The sequence below is a fragment of the Aulostomus chinensis genome, chromosome 14, assembly GCF_037954235.1.
Source record: "Aulostomus chinensis isolate RoL2024-O1b breed Wild chromosome 14, RoL_Achi_v1.0, whole genome shotgun sequence".
NCBI lineage: Eukaryota > Metazoa > Chordata > Actinopteri > Syngnathiformes > Aulostomidae > Aulostomus > Aulostomus chinensis.
In genome coordinates, this window is record NC_141333.1 from 13,195,308 (window position 1) to 13,217,772 (window position 22,465).

At 42.5% G+C, this 22,465-nt stretch overlaps 1 protein-coding gene across 3 annotated transcripts in view; it reads right to left on the reverse strand.

The window, feature by feature from the left end:
- Positions 1-531: 531 nt before the first annotated feature.
- rnf220b (ring finger protein 220b) overlaps positions 532-22,465 on the reverse strand; it is a 32,168-nt gene continuing 10,234 nt past the window's right edge. The window contains exons 3-16 of one of the 3 annotated variants that reach the window (XM_086223812.1): positions 12,255-12,381; positions 10,898-10,940; positions 10,721-10,813; positions 9,277-9,319; positions 8,939-9,028; positions 5,644-5,687; positions 5,200-5,287; positions 4,720-4,816; positions 4,421-4,480; positions 4,235-4,311; positions 4,004-4,088; positions 2,325-2,433; positions 1,318-1,392; positions 532-1,244 (exon numbers count right to left, since the gene is read on the reverse strand). In XM_086223812.1, the coding sequence (XP_086079938.1) occupies positions 1,173-1,244; positions 1,318-1,392; positions 2,325-2,433; positions 4,004-4,088; positions 4,235-4,311; positions 4,421-4,480; positions 4,720-4,816; positions 5,200-5,287; positions 5,644-5,687; positions 8,939-9,028; positions 9,277-9,319; positions 10,721-10,813; positions 10,898-10,940; positions 12,255-12,381 (1,103 nt within the window). In that variant the 3' untranslated portion in view covers positions 532-1,172. Of the gene's footprint in view, positions 1,245-1,317; positions 1,393-2,324; positions 2,434-4,003; positions 4,089-4,234; positions 4,315-4,420; positions 4,481-4,719; positions 4,817-5,199; positions 5,288-5,643; positions 5,688-8,938; positions 9,029-9,276; positions 9,320-10,720; positions 10,814-10,897; positions 10,941-12,254; positions 12,382-22,465 lie in introns of all 3 variants that reach the window. The other 2 variants (XM_086223811.1, XM_086223813.1) reach the window with 2 other exon arrangements.

Consider the following 22,465-nt stretch of genomic DNA (forward strand, 5'->3'; position numbering starts at 1 on the left):
ATAAATATCCTCCACTGCGTGAGAACAAATTTGGGTTTTTCTCTCAATCTCACGTATTTTCCACCTGAAAGCTGGACGATGGTTAAACTCCGGGAGGAGCTCGCCTCACTTTCTCTTCCACAATTGACATTCTGAGGGAAATTCTGCGCTTCAAAATTTGAACATCTGACACATAGGAAGCCTTTCACTTCTTTCAGTGCTGGGCTTGATCCTTCCTGTGTCAGGACCCCAGTGGTCTTGTTGTCTTAACACAGTAAAAGCTCAGAATAGCAAGGTTTAGTGTCCCTCGACTCTGAATGAGCCGCGTCGGGCTCTGGCTGACTAATCCTGCATCGACCCACTTCTTAAAGGAAGAATACAACACATAGAGTCATCATAAAACATGTGTCTGTCCTGTGACGCTTCATTCAAAACATTTAACCTTACATGTTAATAGCCAGTTCAAAATACTCACAACTTTTCTTTTTTTTTCTTCTTTTTTTTTGGGGGGGGGGGGGGGCTACACATTTTATTGTAGTAACATTGATAAAATTAGATTTAATGATCCCTATACAAAGAAACACGTCAATGACAAAGGTTTAATTGAATGCTGAATGAGATGAGATTACTGTGAATGTTAAGCTAAACAAATCATAAATGATCTAAGCAAAGACAAACTGTACAGCAAATACAGCCGGCTTGTTCTGCTAGTGTCTCTCTCTCTCTCTCACACACACACACACACACACACACACACACACACACACACACACACACACACTGAGCTGTTCAAACATACACAAAAACTTTGTACATGTGCTTTGCATGTGGTTCAGTTATGTTTCTTCTCTCATAAAACAGACAAAAAAGGATTAGAAAATTCATAAATATTGTCCCAAAGCATGTTTTTGTTTTCTATTTCAGTGCCTGAGCGCTCAAGTTGGGTTGAGATGTTGCAGCAGGAGCGTGAATATTGTACAGGGCTCTAAAGGGAGGTCAAAGGTCACACTAGCAGCTCTTCAAATTGTCAGGGGTTAGTGGGTGTTAAGAGCACACTGACGATCGAGTAGGTCCAGGTGAGAAGGAGGAGGAGGAAGGGTGGGAGTCTTTGACAGGCCAGCTGCTCGCTATAGTCCATCCTTGATGGGAGACAACAGACGAAGCCCCCTCCTCTGTTTTAGAGAGTGGTGACATCACAGGAAGACCCGCCTCAGGTCTCCCGGGGAGGTGATAGTGTTGCACTGAGGACACAACTTCTTTGCTCCCTAAAGAAAATGGAAAATCACCAGTCAAATGCCGCCAGAGCTCAAATAATTCGGGAGTGACTCTTTAGTTTACCAGCGTTCGAAGCCAACACTCCTCACAGTGAACATGCCAGCACTGGATGGAGGTGAGCGGCGTTGTGTAGGTGTCCTGCAGAGACCAGACAGACAGACTTGTTTACATGTTAGTACAGAGAGCTGCCACTAGGTGTCCACGTTAATCTAAAATTGGAGCAGGAACAGAAGTTTGTTGAAAAGTCACCTGCTGCATTTAATGATGTTTTTATATGGATTTAGTTGTCATAGGTAATGAAAAAATGATATATATGGTATATATGAAGTTATACATAGATTGAGATGATTCTGTTTTGCCATATGACAGACAAACATCTGGCACTTCAAGCACTGGCAGAATCACATTTTGCAATATAATCATTTGGTATATAATCAATGATGTAATAAAGTCACCCACATAGCTATTAATAAAATTCATATATATATATATATTTATGTATAGTAAATGTAATTCAGGATAGTTGTAAAAAAATAAACTCCAAAAGCATTTAAAAAAAAATATAGATCTATTTCCATTTGTAGGATAAAATGATGGAATAATGCTCATAGAATTTTTTAAATGTGGAATTTACATTCCATATTGAAAATAATGGCTCACAATACTGTTTATCTGTGTGAAAAATTAGTTTGTGGAGAAAATTTCTATCTTGTAGTTAAAACTGAAACAAATGCAAGAAAGGTTTCTGCCTGGAACGTGCATGCTGTTTTAATTACGGTACTATATTTTACAGTATTACTATAGAAAAATACTACTACAATCAGTGAAAGTTTTCTGATCCAAAGATGTTCAACTGTCACATGTGTTTCACATCTTTTCACAAGCCTGTAATTTGCTAGTTGACATTAAAAAAAAAAGAAAATAGACGTGCAATATGAATGAAGATGTCACAGAATCAGGATCAACACGTTCCTTTAAATCACCGCCAATAACTTTGGCCCAACACATCCGTTTGTGCATGACTCATTTTGTGTCTCCGCTCTGTCAGTTTTATTCGCCGTCATACTCACCATGCAGATGAGGCATTTAAATCTGTCTCCTTTAGACAACTGTTTCTCTAAATCCCGTATCCGAGTTTTAAGAGCGTCCAGAGATGTCAGCGTGGAGTCCTCTGAGAGCCTGCACGCACACGCGCGCGCACACACACACACACACACACACACACACACACACACACACACGGGGGTAATAGGAGGGGAGATGGGAGGAGGGCGCGAGTTAGGCAGACACTGGAGAGTCATTTATAAATCGAAGACAGATTAAATTATTCGCTGGCCAACATGGACACTGAGCATGAAATTTAGCAGCAATCACACTGCCCGCATTCGCTGTCTCATTTATCATCGGCAGAAAAGGGGGGGGGGGGTGACAGGGGGTGGGGGCAGGTGTCAGGGTCCTCACAGAGATAGACACACACACAATTACAGGCCAGACTGTATGTGCAAACATACTGTACAGAGAGGCAGGCGGGCTGCAGTGCGTTAAGTGTGATGAAATGTGTGTAGATGTCTGCGTCGCCCGCCACGACCTTGATTGATGATATCATCACATTGATAAAGTAATATGTTGCACGCTGCAGGGAGCAGCGGCGGGATAGTCCACACTGATAGGACCCTCTGCCAAAACACTCTTCATAAGGGGAAGGTTACACTTCCTCCAAAATCACTCACACCTGTGACTTTTTCCCTGCATGTCACCTGGTGCATGCTGGGATACGCTCCATCCCTACTCCTGCTCCTGATGTGAAACATTCTCAACCAGAACCTTCCTCTTATCACACTGTCGCAGAGTATTTAAAGTCACACTAGGAATTTGAACATTTGTCAAAACTTCCTCCAAAGCATCTACGCTGGCTTTTATTTCTAGTTCTTGTGTCTAACTCCGATGTTCAGAAGCTGCGTGCTTTTGGAAAGAAATCTTGAAATATAAGAGTTTTTACAGTCAAATGAACAAAATCTTCATGTTTCAGACTGAAGAAGGTTAAAAGTGATTGATATCTGACTGACAACATCCGATTTAACGAGATCGCATATATGCACAGTCGTCTTTATAACGTCTTCATATGGCTTCTATCGTCTCTGAGGGAGTGCACCTTTGGGCTGGGAGTTGCCACTCAGCACATTTGTATAGATGGTGTTCCACACTGGACACGGTCAGAAGTGTCAGCATCGACGGAACCTCGCAGGGGTTTATAACTCACTTCCACTCCCCGCTAATCACTTTGTTATGACGCTTAACATGAGGACGAGCAAGAGGAGGACGTAGATGACGCTGAAGTGTGCCTGGGATGGTTTGAGTTCCTGTGAGCTAAAAACAAAAAACGAGAAGACGTGTGCTGATTTTGGACTTGTTTCAATTCTGGAGTCAAAAATCAAAGGATTTTAATCAGACACAACAATGAAGCCTTCACATATTAATGTCGCGAGTCGACCGAACAGGAGGTTATCTGTGTTGATAAACAGCAGTTCAAGCGAGTATCTGTTTGCTAAAGAACCTTACTTTGAGCATGACATTTATTACCTTTGTGTAAAGCCGCTGCAAAACTTAAGACTGAAAAAGTTATTGTTGTATTTTACTGAAAACCAGCTGAAGAGTCTTTTCACTCAATACCACAACGAAATGAGAGAAATGCATGGAGTGACGCGTCAACGGTGTTGTACATGTTTGCAGTCATTTACTGCAAGCTTACATCTCTATCTCTGAATTTCTGCAGGTTTTGGGGAGACCCGCTATGCTGGTGTCCAGTTTCTCTCCACTGCTGGTGGACGGACTTCCTACATGAACATGTAAACAAGAGAGTAAACTGTTAGATGCGACCAATGTCTCAAACCTCTAGCCCAAAAACTCTTCTTCAAATTCCAATATTAAATCTCCTCTTCTTTCCAAATGAATCAGTTCAGTCAGTCACTGTTGGATTTACCTTCGTTTGTCCATTTGGAAAATTCTCGGTTGCTAAGAGAGTCCGGCAACGCACTGCTCGTGCTGCCGCCGCCGCCGCTGCTGGAACAACAACATACAGAAATTTGATCAAAAATATTGGATAAATGTCACGGAATAAAACAACTTTACGCGCTACTAACATCCCAATGTGAGGTGCGATACATACTTGACTGTTGACTCTCTGGCGTTTTCTCCAGAGCAGGAGATGACATCTGTCTCTGTGTATCTGAGGACAAAGCTCAGGAGGACAAACAAGAGACAAAGCTGATGACTGAAGACGTTCATCTAACCTGTGTGAAACACTGAAAACTACAACGAGAAAAGTGCGCTGCTTCAAGAAGTTATAAACTCTGGATTCTTCTACTCTCGATGTGATTGGTTAAACGAGAGAAAAAAAAACGTGGGACAGGTTTTATCACTGCCCCATTCTTGTCTCTTCACTATACAGTGGAAACTAAAGGATACTGCGCCCTGCCGTACTCGAGGGTATCGTCCCCGTCCACGTCCAGGTCTGCGTCGCTGTCCCGACATTCCTTCGACGTCGTGCTCACCAACATGGCACCTGACGAACAGAGAAACACTTCAATACAAAAGTACTTGGAAACTATAAAAAGAAGCTTGTAAATGTAGACTGTTGTCATTTTTACATTCTCGGTAAAGCCTGACATTTAGAGTAACAACGCAGCGGTACTCTGTTTCTGTCCGTCACTGTGTGTGACAGGTTTGCATGTGAGCGCTTCCTGTGTGGTTAAAGGAAACCGTTATTTTTAAGCGAAGCTCTAAGGCATCCTGTTCTGCTGTAATCTGGACTGAAAAGTTCAGTGGTTTTCCAACTGCCACTCAAGTCACATTATTCACCCTCCATTGAACCAGATCACACACACACACACACACACTCGCACACAAACACATGTACAGGTTCCTTTACGAGACACACACAGATACCTTTAAATCCTCCGACTAAAGACATCATCTGTATCTTTCTTCTCTCGTTCCATGCATCCTCCAGCGGGACCAAGTCAGCGGAGCCCTCCTAAAACACACACACACACACACACACACACGTGCATGGACACACACACACACACACACACACACTGTCTGAATATTGATGTCCATGTTTTGCCGCAGCCTTGGGCTACATATCTGATTCTGTTATCATAGCTGTGAACCAAAGTGTTTTCACATGGATACACACCAAACTGACAGTGATCCTGATGCTACACGAACAAAGGCAGTCAGCAGTGTCATGACATTCTCCACTCGCTATATATTTATCTCTTCTTACAATAAAAATGTCAGAGGAAGTTTCATTTGTCTTTTACTGAGTGGAAAAACCACAAACCAACACACTCACACACACACACACACACACACACACACACACACCTGCCCATCCTCGGGTTTCCTCCTCTTCAGCTTCCCAACCCTGACTGAGGACAGACGAGACAAACATGGTGATACAAAGTTGAAGAAAAGTTCTCCTGATAGTTTTTTTTTTTTTAAATCAAGTTTTCAGCTTTGAAACAAACTTGCTTCATTTAACCCGTGTTTATACAAGCATTTAACAATCCGGGTATGAACCTGATGTGATGTCATAAACCTCCACCAAAAAGAAAACACAGAGGAATTTTATGCTGTGCACCCATTTGGAACACTTGTTTCTTGCCATTGCTGAAATAATTTACTCACCAAAATGTTTTTGTTATAGGATTTTAAAACATTTCAGAATAGGGTTTGAACTCATTTCTTTTGCTATTTTGGTTTTCATTAGTTTACATATTTGAAAACAATAACTGATATTTGGTGTTTTATTTTTTTTTAAATAATTGGCATCATGTCTGACTTAATGAAGCGAATAAACAAGCAGGCACATCTTTGGGCAGCCCGATTTTTGCATTTTGCTGCCTTAGGACTCTGACATCACTCACTGGAATATTCAAGTGTTAAATAACTCCAAAAAAAAAAGAAGGGATGTTTCCGTGTGCAGTGTGAACATTTATTTATGAGTGCCATTTTACACTCTTTAGTTTACTCCCTCAGAAACAAGGAGCAGTTTTAGTTCCTACATTTAGAAAATTCGAAATAAATAAGTGCAGCAATTTTGTGTGTTATGTGTAATTATGGGCGGGACGGTGGTGCAGTGGTCAGCACTGTCGCCTCACAGCAAGAAGGTTCCGGGTTCAAGTCGAATCTGCATGTTCTCCCTGTTCCTGTGTGGGTTCTCTCTGGTACTCCAGCTTCCTCCCACAGTTCAAAGACATCAAGAGGGGACGAGGCTGATTGATACTCTAAATTGACCGTCGGTGTGACTGTGAGTGTGAATGGTTGTCTGTCTATATGTGTTGGTCCTGAGATGGACTGGTGACCTGTCCAGGGTGAACCCCACCTCTCGCCTGAAGGCTGCTGGGATAGGCTCCAGCCCCCCACGACCCTTAACAGCATAAGAGGTAGAAAATGGATGGATGGATGTGTAATTATTTAATGGTTGTATTTTATCAGATGGCAAAAAAGGGGAGATAAAACAGATATCTCACACACACGATTTATCGTGTCATGCTAAATAATTGACATCAGCCATGGAAAAAAACCCATATTGCTCAACCTCAAACACACATATAATGAATATTTATGATGGGAACGGAAAGATGGGGGATAAATGAAAGAAATAAACTTTCAGAAAGTGTCTTAGAAAAAAGCTGCTCCGACAGAAGAGCTTCAGTCCTGAAGGGTTGACCAGTCTAGTTCCAAAACATCATCTGTTATTGGGTGTTTTGATGATGGTTAGATCACGGCAATTTAAAGTCTCAAACTGGTGTTCAATACAAAATCTGGCAAAGCCCCGAGTGTATGATTCACATCATTTCCATAATCACCAGTGACCCCTTGTGCCCCTCTGTGGGTCTCAGCATGTTTCTGTGCTTGTTTATTTAAATCTGTCCTTTCATCTTCTTCAACTTCCTGCTTCTGATGCTTCCAATGATAATAGCATGAACGCTAGATTGATGGATGATTCTTTAAAAATAAGAAAATAAAAAAATCATCACTTCTTGAATAACTTTTTGTATGAATATATTATTTAATTGCAATGTTAATAATAAACATCCAGTTTCATTCAAAAGACGTAAGCTCGTTCGGGGGGGGGGGTGCGGCCAATAAAAAAAAAAGAAGAGGTTGCGAACCACTCATGTTCTCTCGTTTGAGCTCATTTCACAATATTATATTGCTTTTGTGTCGATTAAGCTGTAAGGTAATAACATAACAAGTTCATTCACACACACTTATCCTCGAGGTAAAATATCACATCAGAGCGAGGAGCGCTCACCACACACACACAACCACTGGATGCACACTATTCTCTCCTTCCACCTTACTACCCCCACTTTCCTCTCTGATATAAAAGTTAACACGGCAGAACGTCAAGTGCACCTCCTCTCCCACTGTGACCTGACTGACTGCAGATTGCATAAGGGGACATTAAGTTTTAGGACCCTCTAATTTCTGGATGACAGTGGCCCCCGCGCAGGGCTGGTGGCCGTGACCCGAGTGCCACCATCCCGGCAGATGTAATGAGGGTTAAAGAGATGGTTATAGATGAGGAAGAGCTCATCAAACAGAGAGAAGAGAGAGAGGAAGAAGAGAGGTTGATTAATCAACAGAAGAGACCCTCACCCAACCATCCTCACACCCACACACACACACACACACACACACACCTTCTTTTTTCCACTCTCGACGTGTATTTAGAAGCTCATTATGCTTTCCTGTTATAAAGCCCAATAAAGGCTAACAGAGCTCGACGGCTCGGCAGTTTTAGGAGTCGCAGGATCCCGGCAGTGATAACAGCAGAAGTAAGATGTCCGCGGTGTCAGCCACGGCTCTACAGACGTGTCAGTCTACTGTTCTATTCTTCAAAATCACCCAGCGTACATGTGGATAGCCGCTCTTTGATATTATATTCCAGTAAAATATATATCGACCCGTTATCCCTCTAAAAAGACCAGTTTTTGCTTGATTTTATGAGTGTCTTTGTTGCCACACTCTTAATAAGATTTAAAAATTGAAAGTAAAAGCTTCAGTATCACCTTTTAAGTCGTTATTTTACAACTTTATCATATCAGTTTGCAGCCACTAAAATGAAGAAGTTTTTGGTCGCCTAGGTGTGAAAACACCCCTGGCCAGTAACTGTCCATGTCATGTTTCTTGTCACTAATCTTAGTTAATGACTTATTACAACATGAAATGTAGGAGAATAAATACCAGCTAATGGCACTTTTCACAACCTCCTGATGCTTTTTTCCTGATATTTACAGCGTCAGATGAAATGATGATTTAGAATGAGAAAAACATTCATTTCCAAATTTGAAAATGTAAAATGCAAACTACTTTGTACTTTTATCCCTACCTGGTAAAACAATGACTCACCATTAATAACAGTGACATCGACTGCCAAGATGAACACAAATAAATCAATTTCATTCATAGAAACACTGTGTGAGTTGCACTCCATTTTTACATTTTTTTTAATTTTGAAAAGCTAAAATGGCATGCTTTTCTTTTCTTTTTTTTCTAATATAAAATACAAAATTTTTGCAAAATGGAAAAACGCTCGTTTGCATGACCCAGCTGCTAAAAAAAAAAAAAATCAGTGTGTCAATAAAAGATGCTCGTCAGTGTGTCTTACCAGCTTGTGTGCAGTCTAGGTGGGCTCCTGCGCTGTGGGGACGTAATGGGGCAGATTTGACGTAGCACCTGCACCAGCAGAGGTCATCGACTGTTAACATATCAAGAGGTCAAAGTTGAAAGGTTAATAGCTCCTCTGCTCGTGTGGGCGCTAGGCCGGTGGAGATGGGGTGGGGACAGGGGTGATATCTGAGCGGCTGGTGAAGGAAGGGAGGTGTGTCAGCGTGAACAAAGGAAGCTAGAATGCCAGAAAAACTGGACTGGACTGGACTCTTCTACTGGCAAACTGAGTGAGCAGCGATGAGACACCATATTTGGATTCCACATGCAATGACGTACCATTTAGTCTTGTGTGTCTGTTGGCGCGAACTCGGAGGAAGGTCTGCGGCAAACAAAAGAGGAACATCAAAATGTGTTATGTTTATAATTTAAACAGCGTTTTATTTTAATTAGCCTTAAATGGCAGGAAGCCACTGACAAACTAAATGTGGTAGCTTGTTAAAGAATAGTTTTTTATAGCAGCAATAACAAATGGGAAAGTTTAATAAAACAGTGATCCTCACTACAGAGCAGAAAGCGGCAGCTGCAGCTGTTTTAATTCTCCATACGGAAGCAACATGAGGTATTCATGGCAGCAGGTCACGTCAAATGAAGCAATTCAACCGGTTGCTTCTCTCTGCAACACCTTGTTGGTGAGAAAAATAGTTTCCCGACACAATCTGCTTTTTTATTTGTTGTCCCGTAAAACATTTGTAGGTTTCTTGAAAGGTGCATTATAAATCTGAATTATTCTTATCATTAATGTCAACCAACACAATCACAAGAAATCAAATAAGACATAGGTTATAGTGGACGATGCACTTGAGGGTTTGTGAACTTGTGTTTTTGGACAGTTTTGCTGTTGTTTATATCGGTGGCTTTGGGGCACCATTAGCATCGAGCTAAATATACCTGTCTGGCTCTTTCAGCACTCAGAGGTCGCAAAGCAGTAATTCAGCTGTGAAAAAAAAACTATATTTTTGAGGCTAAAACATCAATGTATGTGGGAAAGGCAAAATACACTTTTTGTGTTAAGTTTTACTTTGTTACCAATGTTTTTGACACACCCTAAAGAAGACTGCCACGTTGAAATGTTGATAACTTGATAAACCAGTACTTCCTCTGGGCCTGAAGTGCTGAACTGACACCAATTGACTGTCTTTAACGTTCCGCTACAGTAAATTGTCAGTCTGTCTTCCCACTGTGAATCTGTGATGGCTGCTGCGATAACGCGACTATTGCACGGCTGTCAGTCACACAGGAGCGACTCCTCCTCTGCTGTTCTTCTTTAAGTTTCCCCCAGACTCACTTTTGCACACGTGAATAAAAGCTTGACTTCGCTTCTGATGAAGCCGTGTCTTTTTTTCAGTGAGTTGCGTGTTTGAGTGTCGGGTGCAGCATTTGATCAACTCCTGACCATAAAACCAATGAGTCACCGACACCACATCAAGAAAAACCAATGTTTATGATGTTGCTAACAGCTGAAGTTGTCCAGTCCTCTTTTAGTGCACTAATGAACACAACACCTACACAATTCAGTTAAAAATGAGAGAATATTACAGAATATGTCACTCAGATGCAGCTTGAACGAGGCCTAAAACATGACTGAAGCCGGTTTCTAAAAGCATTATGTTGGTTTCCTGCTTCCTTGACGGTACACTCTTGTTATAGTACATTGCTACTGTACATATATTAAAGAAAAGAGTTTTATTTTCCAACATAAAAACTGTTTTGCTAAGCTTACCTGGTATCGGTCAGAGTGGGCGTCCTCGGGCGGTCGAGGGGGTGAGGTAGGAGATCCACCTTCACGTTTGATATGCAGAGAGAGCGAAAGAGACTGGACAAAGAAAATGAGAGGGGAACAAAAGTCAAATACAGGATCACAGCAGCCCTTTATCTGAGGGGCGTCAAGTGGGCTTACCTTTGGCGTCCTTACGAGGTGGTCGTGCTGCACTGGAGGGGCACTTTTGAAAGAGGAGGCAAATAATGCACAAGCGAATAAACAAGATTGACAAATGCACAGAACACACAGACACACAAATCAACTGTGCTATCTCACTAGCACAATATTGTCCTTTAAATGTCATCTTGTGAACAAGCTGCTTTTATCTTGTCTGAACATGTATTTGAGTCGGAGTATAACCTCATTTTACACGTCCTCACTTCGTATCTATCACTTACACACACTCTCTGTCTGTCTCTCTCTCTCTCACACACACACACACACACACACACACACACACACACTCACACACACACACACACATACAGTGTCCCCGTGGGCCAAGTTCAATTTGAAACCATTACTGTCCACGGAGCGGTCGTTAAGCAGATTTGGAGTGTAATGTCTTTATTGGAGAAATCATTCTTCTTGTCTAAGCAGGTTGTGTGTATGTATATATTCGCGTGTGTGTTTTTCTTGTGTGGATTCTTGAGTGTGTGTGTGTGTGTGTGTGTGTGTGTGTGTGTGTGTGTGTGTGTGTGTGTGTGTGTGTGTGTAGGGCTCAAAGCAGCCATTAGCAGGACATTATCTGCCCGCTCTGTGATTTGTCACCTGGAGGCCGGAGGCTGTAATATGAAATATGTAGGCAGCAATGAGGCAGCTTGTAAACATCGCACACAGGTGACAGAGAAGATGGGACATACCACCTGGGGAAACTGGGGGGGGGGGGGGGATTCTACAGTTACAGAATCTGTCAGCATTCATTATTATAGAACAAAAATAAAAATCACAAATAGAGGAGGAGGAGGGTATGCAGACCTGCTATGAGATTTGTAGCTATAATGTAGAGAAAATTATTTATCTATAAGACAATATACTGGTATACGTGTTTGTGTGTGTGCGTGTGTGTGTGTGTGTGCGCGCGCGCGCAATTAACCAACAGAGTGACGACATATTAGCCGGTCCTCACATCTTCAAAGGGCTGTTTGAAGGTCAAGACTTGGTTTTAGGGTCGAGGTTAGAATCAGGTTCTGGTTAGGTTTAGGGTCAAGGTTAGGGTCAGGCAGTCAGTTGAGTTGAGATGGTTAGGTTTAGGGTGAAGGGAATGTGTGTGTGTGTGTGTGTGTGTGTGTGTGTGCGCGTGTTTGTGTGTGTGCGCATGTGTGTGCGTGTGTGTGTGTGTGCGCGTGTGTGTGCGCGTGTTTGTGTGTGTGTGTGTGCGCATGTGTGTGCGTGTGTGTGCGCGTGTGTGTGCGCGTGTTTGTGTGTGTGTGTGTGTGTGTGTGCACATGTGTGCGTGTGTGTGTGTGTGTGTGTGTGTGTGTGTGTGTGATACCTAATTTGTAGCTGGCTGAGTTTGGTTAACTCCTGCTCCATGTGTTCCTGCAGCTCTCCCGGTCGTAGAACGGTCTGGCAGACTGGACACATGGGAGCCTGAGCGTCATAGAGACCCTTCACCTTGCCTGATGCACAAAGGGAGGTAAAAGAGGTGTTACAGATAAAACTGCTTCAAGTTCACAGCTGGAATAAGATTTTTTTTTTTCAGGCTGTCTTGAATTTAGTGCTACATGATGAGAGAGGAGAAAGTAAAGCGTCCATGGTACTGAATGGAAAACCTTCAACAACCAGAACGCACAGACCACTCTCATACTAACATGCTAAATGAATTTATGTAATGTTGCACGTCCTCAATGCTCAGGTGACATGATGCTGAGGAGCAGCTGCCTCCCTCTGAATACTGCAGCCACAGAAAGAATACAGACGTTCAATTTGTAGTTTAAACAAAAAGCAAGTCATTTTCATTTACTACTCACGTGACGGTAAAAAGTCATCCGAATTTTAAAATTTCATATTGTACAGCTTCTATTTTTCTCTCAACCCAAAAGCTATGGTGAATACATATCTTTACTTTTTAATTATTTTTCTTTAGCTTTCTTTTATTTGGGCTGGTGAATAAAAAAATCACTTTTTAAATACACAATTTCCTGGCCTTCACACCTGAAGAATACACAAGACAACAATAATGACAATAATAATAATGATTTTAATATTATTTAGATCATAAAATTCCACATTCACAGATTTGGGTCATTCAAGTAAAACTATTTAGTTCTTTCATTCAAACGTTGCAGTGCCAAATACTTTATCATGAGTAAACGTGAGCGGCACGGTGGTGCAGTGGTCAGCACTGTTGCCTCACAGCAAGAAGGTTCCGGGTTCAAGTCCCGGCTTGAGTCTTTCAGTGTGAGTCTCCATGTTCTCCCCGTGTCTGCGTGGGTTCTCTCTGGTACTCCAGCTTCCTCCCACAGTCCAAAGACATCAAGAGGGGACGAGGCTGATTGATACTCTAAATTGACTGTAGGTGTGACTGTGAGTGTGAATGGTTGTCTGTCTACATGTGTTGGCCCTGTGATGGACTGGTGACCTGTCCAGGGTGAACCCCGCCTCTCACCTGAAGGCTGCTGGGATAGGCTCCAGCCTCCCCGCGACCCTTAAGAGGATAAGTGGTAGAAAATGGATGGATAAGCAAATGTCCCATTATACATTATTTGAATAAATATATAATTTTACCAACAGCAGAATATACTTGATACACTCACAAAAGTGAATGAGGTGTATTTTGTCTTATATTATAATATATGTAACTATATTTACTTTTTATTTTCAGAATTAGGGCCAGAGATTGAAAAAAAGAGACGCTATGAAGTTGATTTATTGTATTTATGCATGTTTTACAAAAACATGAAGTTTTGAAGAAGTCAACCAACCAGTTTAGAAAATTGTTCTAATGGACCAAATAAATGTATGCTTTTCCATCAGTATTTTAACTTTTAGTTATATATTTTTTAAACCTGACAAAGTAAAATAGGAAATCATTTAATCCTTTATTTTACTCTCCCTCTTTTACATTTCAATAGAAAATAAATATCACAAAAGTCTGTGTGTTTTTTGAGTGTATGATCAAGGATAATGGGGCCTGTATGTGTTGATTATGTATTGATAGATATTATTGGGTTACGAACAATAGTCTACTCATGTAAACACCATTTCATTGATGCTGAATGGAGCGGTTATTGAACTGTTCCATATCTTCATCTGCTTCATCGCATCGTATGTCCCTCTAAATATTTTGCAAGTGTGATATGAATCATCAAACTATCTTTAATCGGGTAAATGTAGACGAATATCAGGTATAATATTTGCCACCGAAATGTGTCCAAGTAAAGAAATAAAGTATTTCTCAGCACTCAGTGAAGTACATGAAATTGTAATAAATTGAGTCGCTGCTATTGGTTGATGTAGAAGCTCTGTCGTTGATAATGACAGTGTGTGTGTGTGTGTGTGTGTGTGTGTGTGTGTGTGTGTGTGCGTGTGTGTGTGCGTGTGTGTGTGTGTATGTGTTCACTAGACCTTACGCCATTGACCGAAAGTGACAGGGAGAATAAAATAAGATTTTACACACACACGCATTCACACACACACAAAAACAGACAGAAAGAAACAATACACACACACACACACACACACACACAGCTATGCCCCCCTGCTGTCAGTGTGTTGACATCATAGGCTGTCAATAGGAACATTACCCAGGAGGGCCGCTCGGCCCATTGGGCCCCACTGATGGATTACTGCCATAAGCAGCCAGCTGGGAGCCTGCGGAGCTCCACTATATCAAGATTTTACCTAGTAGATGAGGTGATTTACTCCTGAAAGCCATCAATCACATCAGGAGAGCTAGTAGGCAAGATGCACCTAATTTCCCGTCTCTGTACAGTCGGGGGAAAACAAATGACCGTTCTGGCTACGATTCAGCTCTTTCAAATGCTGAATATCATGAGCAGGTTAGTGTTTTTGACAGTTTCTGACCCTTCGCCGTGGAGCACAGCCAATTGAACTTCATCCTATGCAGCCGAGCTCCACTCCAAATGACCAGTGACATGACGAGCTGCGCCGCAACGGAGTTATGAGCCCCCATAATGAGGAACCAAATAGGACAAAATGGTCTCTAAATAAAACATGGGTGGAAAATAGAAAGAGGAGTCGGGTGTCCTTGGGAGACTGACAGCTCCCCCGCCACCACCTGCACCTTTTTTGCATCCCCTCGCGGAAGCCTAAATGACTTTTCCCGACACGCATCGAACGTTCCTGGGCTTTCTGCGCTCTGCCGCCCGGAACATGCAGGCATCAGTAAACAATGAAATCTCGAGGCTGAAATTGAATTTATAACCACATTACCTGCACAGATAGCGTCTCTGAATGGCGCCGCGATAAGAGCAATGGGATTTGATTTCCAGGTGTTTTATTGGTCCACTTTTTGGATAATCCCCCCCCCCCCCACACACACACACACACGCACACACAAACATCCTTAGAAATAAATACCCCCCCCCCCCCCCCCCACACACCACCCTTCACCTCAGGTCCACAAAAACATCAGATTTATTTATAATGTGCAGGTTTGTAGGTCTGGATGTGTGTGTGTGTATGTGTGTGTGTGTGTGTGTGTGTGTGTGTGTGTGTGTGTGTGTGTGTGTGTGTGTGTGTGTGTGTGTGTGTGTGTTGCATGCTTTTGAGGTCTGAGTCAATGCTTGTGCTCTCATAAGTGACAGTTGTTGGTTCATGAGCACTTTTTTTTACACGTCTCAACTCCCCGCCCCCATCCACATAAACCCTGTCAGCATCAGTGAGACTCAGCTCTTCAGCCTGGGGGGTCTTAGACACACAACAGGGGGCTGTAAAACCTGCCTGTGAGGCTTGTTAACTTCCCTCACTACGGCAACTGGCTCGGACGGACTGGCTTCTCTTGTCCGTCCCCGCTGAGTTAGACGGGCCCATCTCCTAACAGATTCACTGTCTCTGATTGTCTCTGTCTTCTCTGTGTCTCGCCAGTTCAAGACCCCCTTTCCTGACTGTCTGGCCTTTGTCCAGCTGCCACTTGCTCTAACTCCACTCTGAAGGATGCTCCTTTGGCTCTGTTTAAGCTCGACCTATGAAGCAAAAGGTGTGGATGAGAATAAAACAACAGGGATGCACGGTAGTATCGGCCGTAACCTGAATCAGCCAGTTTTGGCTTTAAACTAACATATCGCATCAGCCAACACGCTGATTTCCACTCATACGGCAAGAAAAACAAGATAAGATAAGACAATTTGATGGGAAAAACAGCCCCCCTCCCCCCACTATCAAGAACGGGGTGAGATTGTAAAGTTCATCTTTTGAAACAAAACAAGATATCACTGCCGTCTGCGGTCAAATCCAGTTTTGTTATTCTGCATCAATACGTTGACTGCAGCGGAGCAGGGTTCTTAGTGGCCCCTATGACACAAAGATCAGAATTCCTCTAACAAATCCTAAAACCATGAAGGTCCCACCCAACCCCCCCACCCCCCCACCCCCTGGGGGCTGGGTAATGGCCGATGCCAGCGCCCATATGACGGCTGCCAGTTCAGCTGATGCAGATGGAGCAGAGATGCCTAACGTGACCTTTAGTGAATGCCACATCACATCAGGCCAGGATGTCACCCGTTGACATTATGCCGGGGCATGAAAAGGCTGTTCTTCAGGGAAGACACGGTGACAAACATCCCCCCAGTGACAAACCTGTGGACGTTGTATAATTCTGATTGACAGGAGGAGGAGGACTGGATGGATTTGAATGACAGGGGACATATGAGAGAGCATCCAAGGGAGGATAAGCACCTCTCTCTAGCTCTGTTTTGCTTTGTGTTCATTGGTAAAGTGCTGAGACAAGTCCCTCTAACTGCCATCATTACTCCAATCATCAAACAATTCTCTCAGCACATCAGAAATCCCTCTATAAAACCATAACAAGCACAGACTCTATATAACCAGTAGGCATGTAGTGATTTGGGGGGAGTAAAGTTAACGCTTGGCGGCTAACGCTGCAGTGGTGGGTTGTGTAGGCAGGTCCTTGGCACACTTTCAGAGGAGATGGAAGGCTATAAAAGTCATTGGCTCCTGCCACACCTGTACCCCACCCTAGCCCGCGGCCTGCTTCCCATTTAAAAGTATCACATGCAGGATATTAGTCAGGGTTTTTTGCCGTCTGTGAGGTAGAGCTAACCTCTAAAGCGGAGGGGGAGAGGGGAAAGTATGCAGGCCGCTGTTTGTTTTTTATTGGGGAAATAATGGCCTATTGAGAGGTTGGGTATTTAATGAGCAACATAATAGGCCCTGTAGTAACACATCTGCTATGAGCAGAGTCATTTCCTCAGCTTTCAAAGGCTGCTGCTCCAGCCTTTGAAACAGCAAGTTCTTTTCGCTTAGTACTTCTAGATATCTGCTTTTTATTAATTGCAGAATTGCTACACCACAAAAGACTAATGCGCTGCTGCTAGGCTCCTTGTTCAATCCAAACCACATTCTCAACAGCCGATGAGGGTGCGTTTCCTCTCCTGGTTTGACCTCAGATCTCTCAGTGTCCAATGTAATTCCAGCATCCTTCAAAAATATCCCTCCTACTCCGCAATCAATTGTATTTAATGTGTTAAAGACACTCACCACAACCACAGCAACCTTTGGCCTTGGCACAAATCAATGCCTCGTTAGACCACTAATGATCATTCATTGACTAATAAGATCTGTATCAACCTCTTGTAGAGCATTGATTGGCCTTTGTCCTCTGTAGTGCTCTGTGCATTATGTGGAGCTGCCACATGTGACGGCAGCTGTAAGTCCTGAGGAATCAGATGATGAAAAAGCTCCTGGTGGGAATGGACAGGAATCCTAAAGCCCAAATAGACTCATTCTGAAGCACCTCAGGCCAAATCCCTTTTCTTCTACCCTACAGATCAATGGACATAACCTCTCTGACCACAGGTCAATCAGTACACAATTCTCGCCCTCGCCCTCGCCCTCTTTCTCTCTCTCATCTTCTCCATTAGTCACCACAATTGTTCTATCAGGTGCGGGCGTGGTTCCGCATGTGTGTGTCCAATCATCTGCTTGATGGAGAGTGGACTGGGTAGCTGTGTGACTGCGTCCGTGTGACCGTATTTCCCTTTTCAAGACCTGAGGGCAAAGATCGAACCCTGCCTCCGCTCTGCTCCAACCAATCAATCTGGCCCTCATTGAGATGCATGGCTCAATGATCTTTGGTAGTGACTTACAGATTGGACAGAGGGAGAGTAGAAGTTAACACTGTCCTTGGGTATTTGCTGTGATATAAGGCTACTGGAAAATAGCTATTTGAAGAGTTTTGCTCTGAGATATTTCAAATATGTTTTGATCATTCCCAGTTAGGATTTTGTAATTCTACGCCACACCTTAGGACTCGAACAGGGTCACATTTTTTGCAACAATCCGAGTTGATCAAAGCAATCTCCCCAGTAGCTCTTGGTGCGCCGCGACCATATCAGCGGTTGTTTGATGCAAAGTAGCTGTGAAGCGTGAAAAATGAGGGAAAACTGAAACCACAAGATGGTCTGGGACTAACGCATCGCTTTATAAACACTGATGTCAGTTCATCTTTTTCCACAGAATCATGAGCGTTTCTTCTTGGGAGGAGCGGACGTAACCAAGCATTTATAAATTTCCATCCAGAACCTACACCAAAATCAGACATCAGTTTGCCGACAGTCGAGTCAGATCAAGAAGCCGGTGACAGCGGACGGCAATGGAGCTCTTCACCGGTGGCCTGTCACTCAATCTGATGGTGTCAACCTGCCCTCACTGAATAGACTGATATGTACAAATCTGTCACACCGTATCAGACTGGTAGGACTTGAATCTGTCCAAACACACTTCAGGCAATCAAACTGCATATTTAGTTGTAGTTTCAGTACATGCTAGCCAGGAGAGAGATGTTTTTCACCTGTGCACATCAGTTCTCGCTCTAGTTATACACTAAACACGTGCACAAACTTTTGCTATCCAGCTTTAAAAAAATGTTTACTGTTCTTATATAAGTCCTAGAAATGTCTCTTTTTAAGCAACAATGAAAATAGTTTTGTCAAGTGCCTTCTTTTGGGATTCTGTGTCAATAAATGTGAATGTATAAATCTGCTTTGAGTTTTAGGGAAATAAATGAAGTAAAGAACTATAAAAAAAAAACACTCAATAAAGTTTAACACTAACTTTAAACAAATTTTGTTTTTTTCATCCGGTTCAATGTGTTAGGTTTGTTAAAAGCAAAAATGTCGCAGCCTCTAAAGTGAAAATGAAAAGTAAAAGGAAAGTACACTCTTCATGCAATTGATCCAGAAAGTTGAAGCAGAATAACGGCACTATTCCTATCTCGAAAGGGGGGGAGGGGGCGGGGGCACAGAGAGAGAGAGAGAGAGAGAGAGAGAGAGAGAGAGAGAGAGAAAGAGAGAGAGAGAGAGAGAGGGCGAGAGAGAGATCATCAAGCTAATAGACAGATCACAATCCCTCTTTAGGGGGTAATTAGATTGGCTCAAAAATACAGATCACTATTACCCGGACCACTGATTAATTCACATTAATGCTCTCTCTCTTGCTCCCTCTCTCTCTTTCCCTCTGTCTCTCTCAGTCCCTCTCTTTCTCTGATATTATTCCATCGTCTTCTCATTACCTTTCTCTCATTTTCTTTCCCCTCTTGCTCGTCTCTCAATTAGTGCTTAATAAGGAGAAAATGAGACGATCACTCTGATGCCCGCATCAACAACTCAACTTCTCTAAACACTCCTCAACAAACACAGTGTGTCAGTGAGGAACTCACCGAAGAGTTTAATTATATTAGACTATTACGGCAGCATCCACACAGGAAAATGGCTCTTTCTCTTTCCTAGTGTGGTTTTTCTACATTTCCACCTTTAAAGACAATTGGAATCCAGCAGGCGAAATGGCTAAAGACACCAGAGATCCAGCTCCCAGTCCAGAGCTCCCCTGATGAAACTCCAATCACAGTTTTGGTAATAAGACAAGACCAGACGGTTGAAAATGAGTGTTTAAGATCCGCAAAGAGACAAACAAGACGTGAATGAAAGTCACAAGTGGTCCCTCTAAGCTGGGGAGACAAGTAGGAGAAAAGGAGAAAATGAGACGATCAATCCGGTGCCTGCATCGACAACTCAACTTCTCTAAACAGTCCTCAACAAACACAGTGTGTCAGTGAGGAACTCACCTAAGAGTTATCACAACTTCACAATAAAAAGTTCATCAGCGAAGCCGCTCACGGGTCTGTATAAATGGCGGCCAGGATGAAAATATTTGTCCTGAAATTAATTAATACACACTTCTTTATTGTTCTTTCATCTTCAGAAAGGAGAAAATTGAAGAAGAAAGCAATGGAAAAGATGACCGAGGGTTGCCAGATGACTATTTTTTTTACCATTTTTGCATCAAAATTGCAAATGACTTAAATGCAACGTCAAAGAACAGCCAAATACTGCAAGGTGGCAAGTAATGATGTCAAATACAGTACATGGATTAAGAACGATGTTGTTCAAGGAAGAGAATAATGTTCCTTGCTGACAGTTAACACTCCTCGTTCTGCATCAATACCAATATCGATGTAACGTCTTAACATCATGGTGGAAAAATGGTAAAAATTAGCATATCATGTGACCTTTGACCTGAGAATGAACGCTGATTACACATGTCCTTATAGATTATGTAAAGCCAAATCTTAAGAAATGCGTTTGATTTTTTTCCAATGTAAAAAGCAGAACATGACATGGACATCTGACAGTAGTTGGAGAAGTTCTTTTATGATGAAACATGATATTTGGATACACTAGAAAAACACTCCCACCTGCTTTCCCCTCACACATATGTCCCTCATACACTGTGCGCCCTGCAGGTGAGCAGTAAGGTATTAGGAAGCGGCACATCATGGGCTCTAAAATCAAACTGTATAGGGGTGTTTGACCACAATAAAGCCCTGCAACGGACTTCCACTGTGCAGGTTTCCCCGTCAGAACCATTGTAGTTAACCGCCTTGTAACCTTCATCATCATTAGAGATAAGCCATCTGTCTTTCCCAACACTTGACCAGATAAAATCAGATACTGTCAGAAACACGGTGGTAGAGGAGAACCACAAACACCGGGCGCTCTGTGATACACCTGTGTTTGGGTTAGTCACACTTCCTAACGGATGTTATTGTGTCTGCCTGGATGAGCAAACAACTAAAGCTGATGACTGAGCTGCTTATCTCGAGAAACAAATGTGCACATATGTATATTTATATATGGGAGGTGAATCTGCAAAGATGTTAAACTGCGACTTCACTGGCGAGCTCCGCCGTTTGGTTTTAACGTTACACAGCCGACAAAGGTGAGTAATAAATAATGCTTTTATAGTTTTCTTTGAGGATAAAGGGCACAACATCCCTATGTGCTGTGTGTGGTATCCCAGCGCTGGACAGAATCCACTCTCCCAACCCTGATCATCTGCAGCAAGAAACTGAACTTTGTTACAATACTCTGATTGGACGACTCAGACCCACATCAGACTGAAAATCACAGCTGCTGATAGTTTTATTGTAGGTGTGTGAGAAAGTGAGGGTAAAAATGTGTCTACAAACCCCCTTGTGTGCCCTAAGTGTGTATGTGCTCATGAGTATATCATTTACACACACCGCCGTGTAGCCTTGGTGAGTGCAGCACAGTTTGAGCCCCCGTCGATACGCCCCTCCGATCTGTCAGCAAACACAGAAGAACAAAGAGGCCTGTGGCAGTGCCAGCGGGTATAGATCTTCTTCGCTGTGTTCTCCCTCAGCGGGGTCACACAGGAACCGCTCGCAGTTCAATCTCCTCTACTTGACTGATCAGGAGCTTTGAGCTGCTGCTAATGAGACTGGACCCTCTCCAGTCTGCAGCCCACCCAGACTCCCAGATTCACTCACATATACATGCCACCTTCAGCTGGAATTCCAGATCAAAATAATCAAACGAAACAGAAGTCAATTGGTATCATTGGGTATATCGCTAGATGTTGGTAATAAAGCGGAGTCACAGAGTGATACGGATTTTACACATCGTCACCTTCTTAAAATAATTGCCTAAGTCATTTTATGACTTTTTTTTTTTTTTTTGCTTAAATCACCTCCTTTTGACATTTTGTCTCCAGTTTTTTGTGTTTCCTGAAAAATTTGAAAAAATGGCTAAGGCAATTATTTCAAGAAGGTGACCACATGAATCTCAGAGGGAACACTTGTAAAAACACCCATGTATGAATACTCAAATTAGCAACAAAAAAAAAAAAAGCAAATGCAGCATATATAAATGTAAAGTTGTGTTTAGGTACTAAAGGTTACTTATAAGCACGATTGTGACAACACCATTTCTTATCTTATCTAATATTATAACATTTATATTATTAACACCCCAATCTTCCCAAAATAAGAAAGACTACCCTGGAAACTTCTCCTGAATTGACAAAATTAACAGAATTATAATACTGTGCTTTTTTCACAGTTGCAGCTGTTAGCATCAGTTGCATCAGCACTTGCTGTTATTTGCATTGAGACAATCCTCTCTCCCGTGTATCTGTGATTGATTTGTAATTGCACTAATAGGGTCACCAATGAGACAATAGGATGTGTAAAGCAAGAGTCTG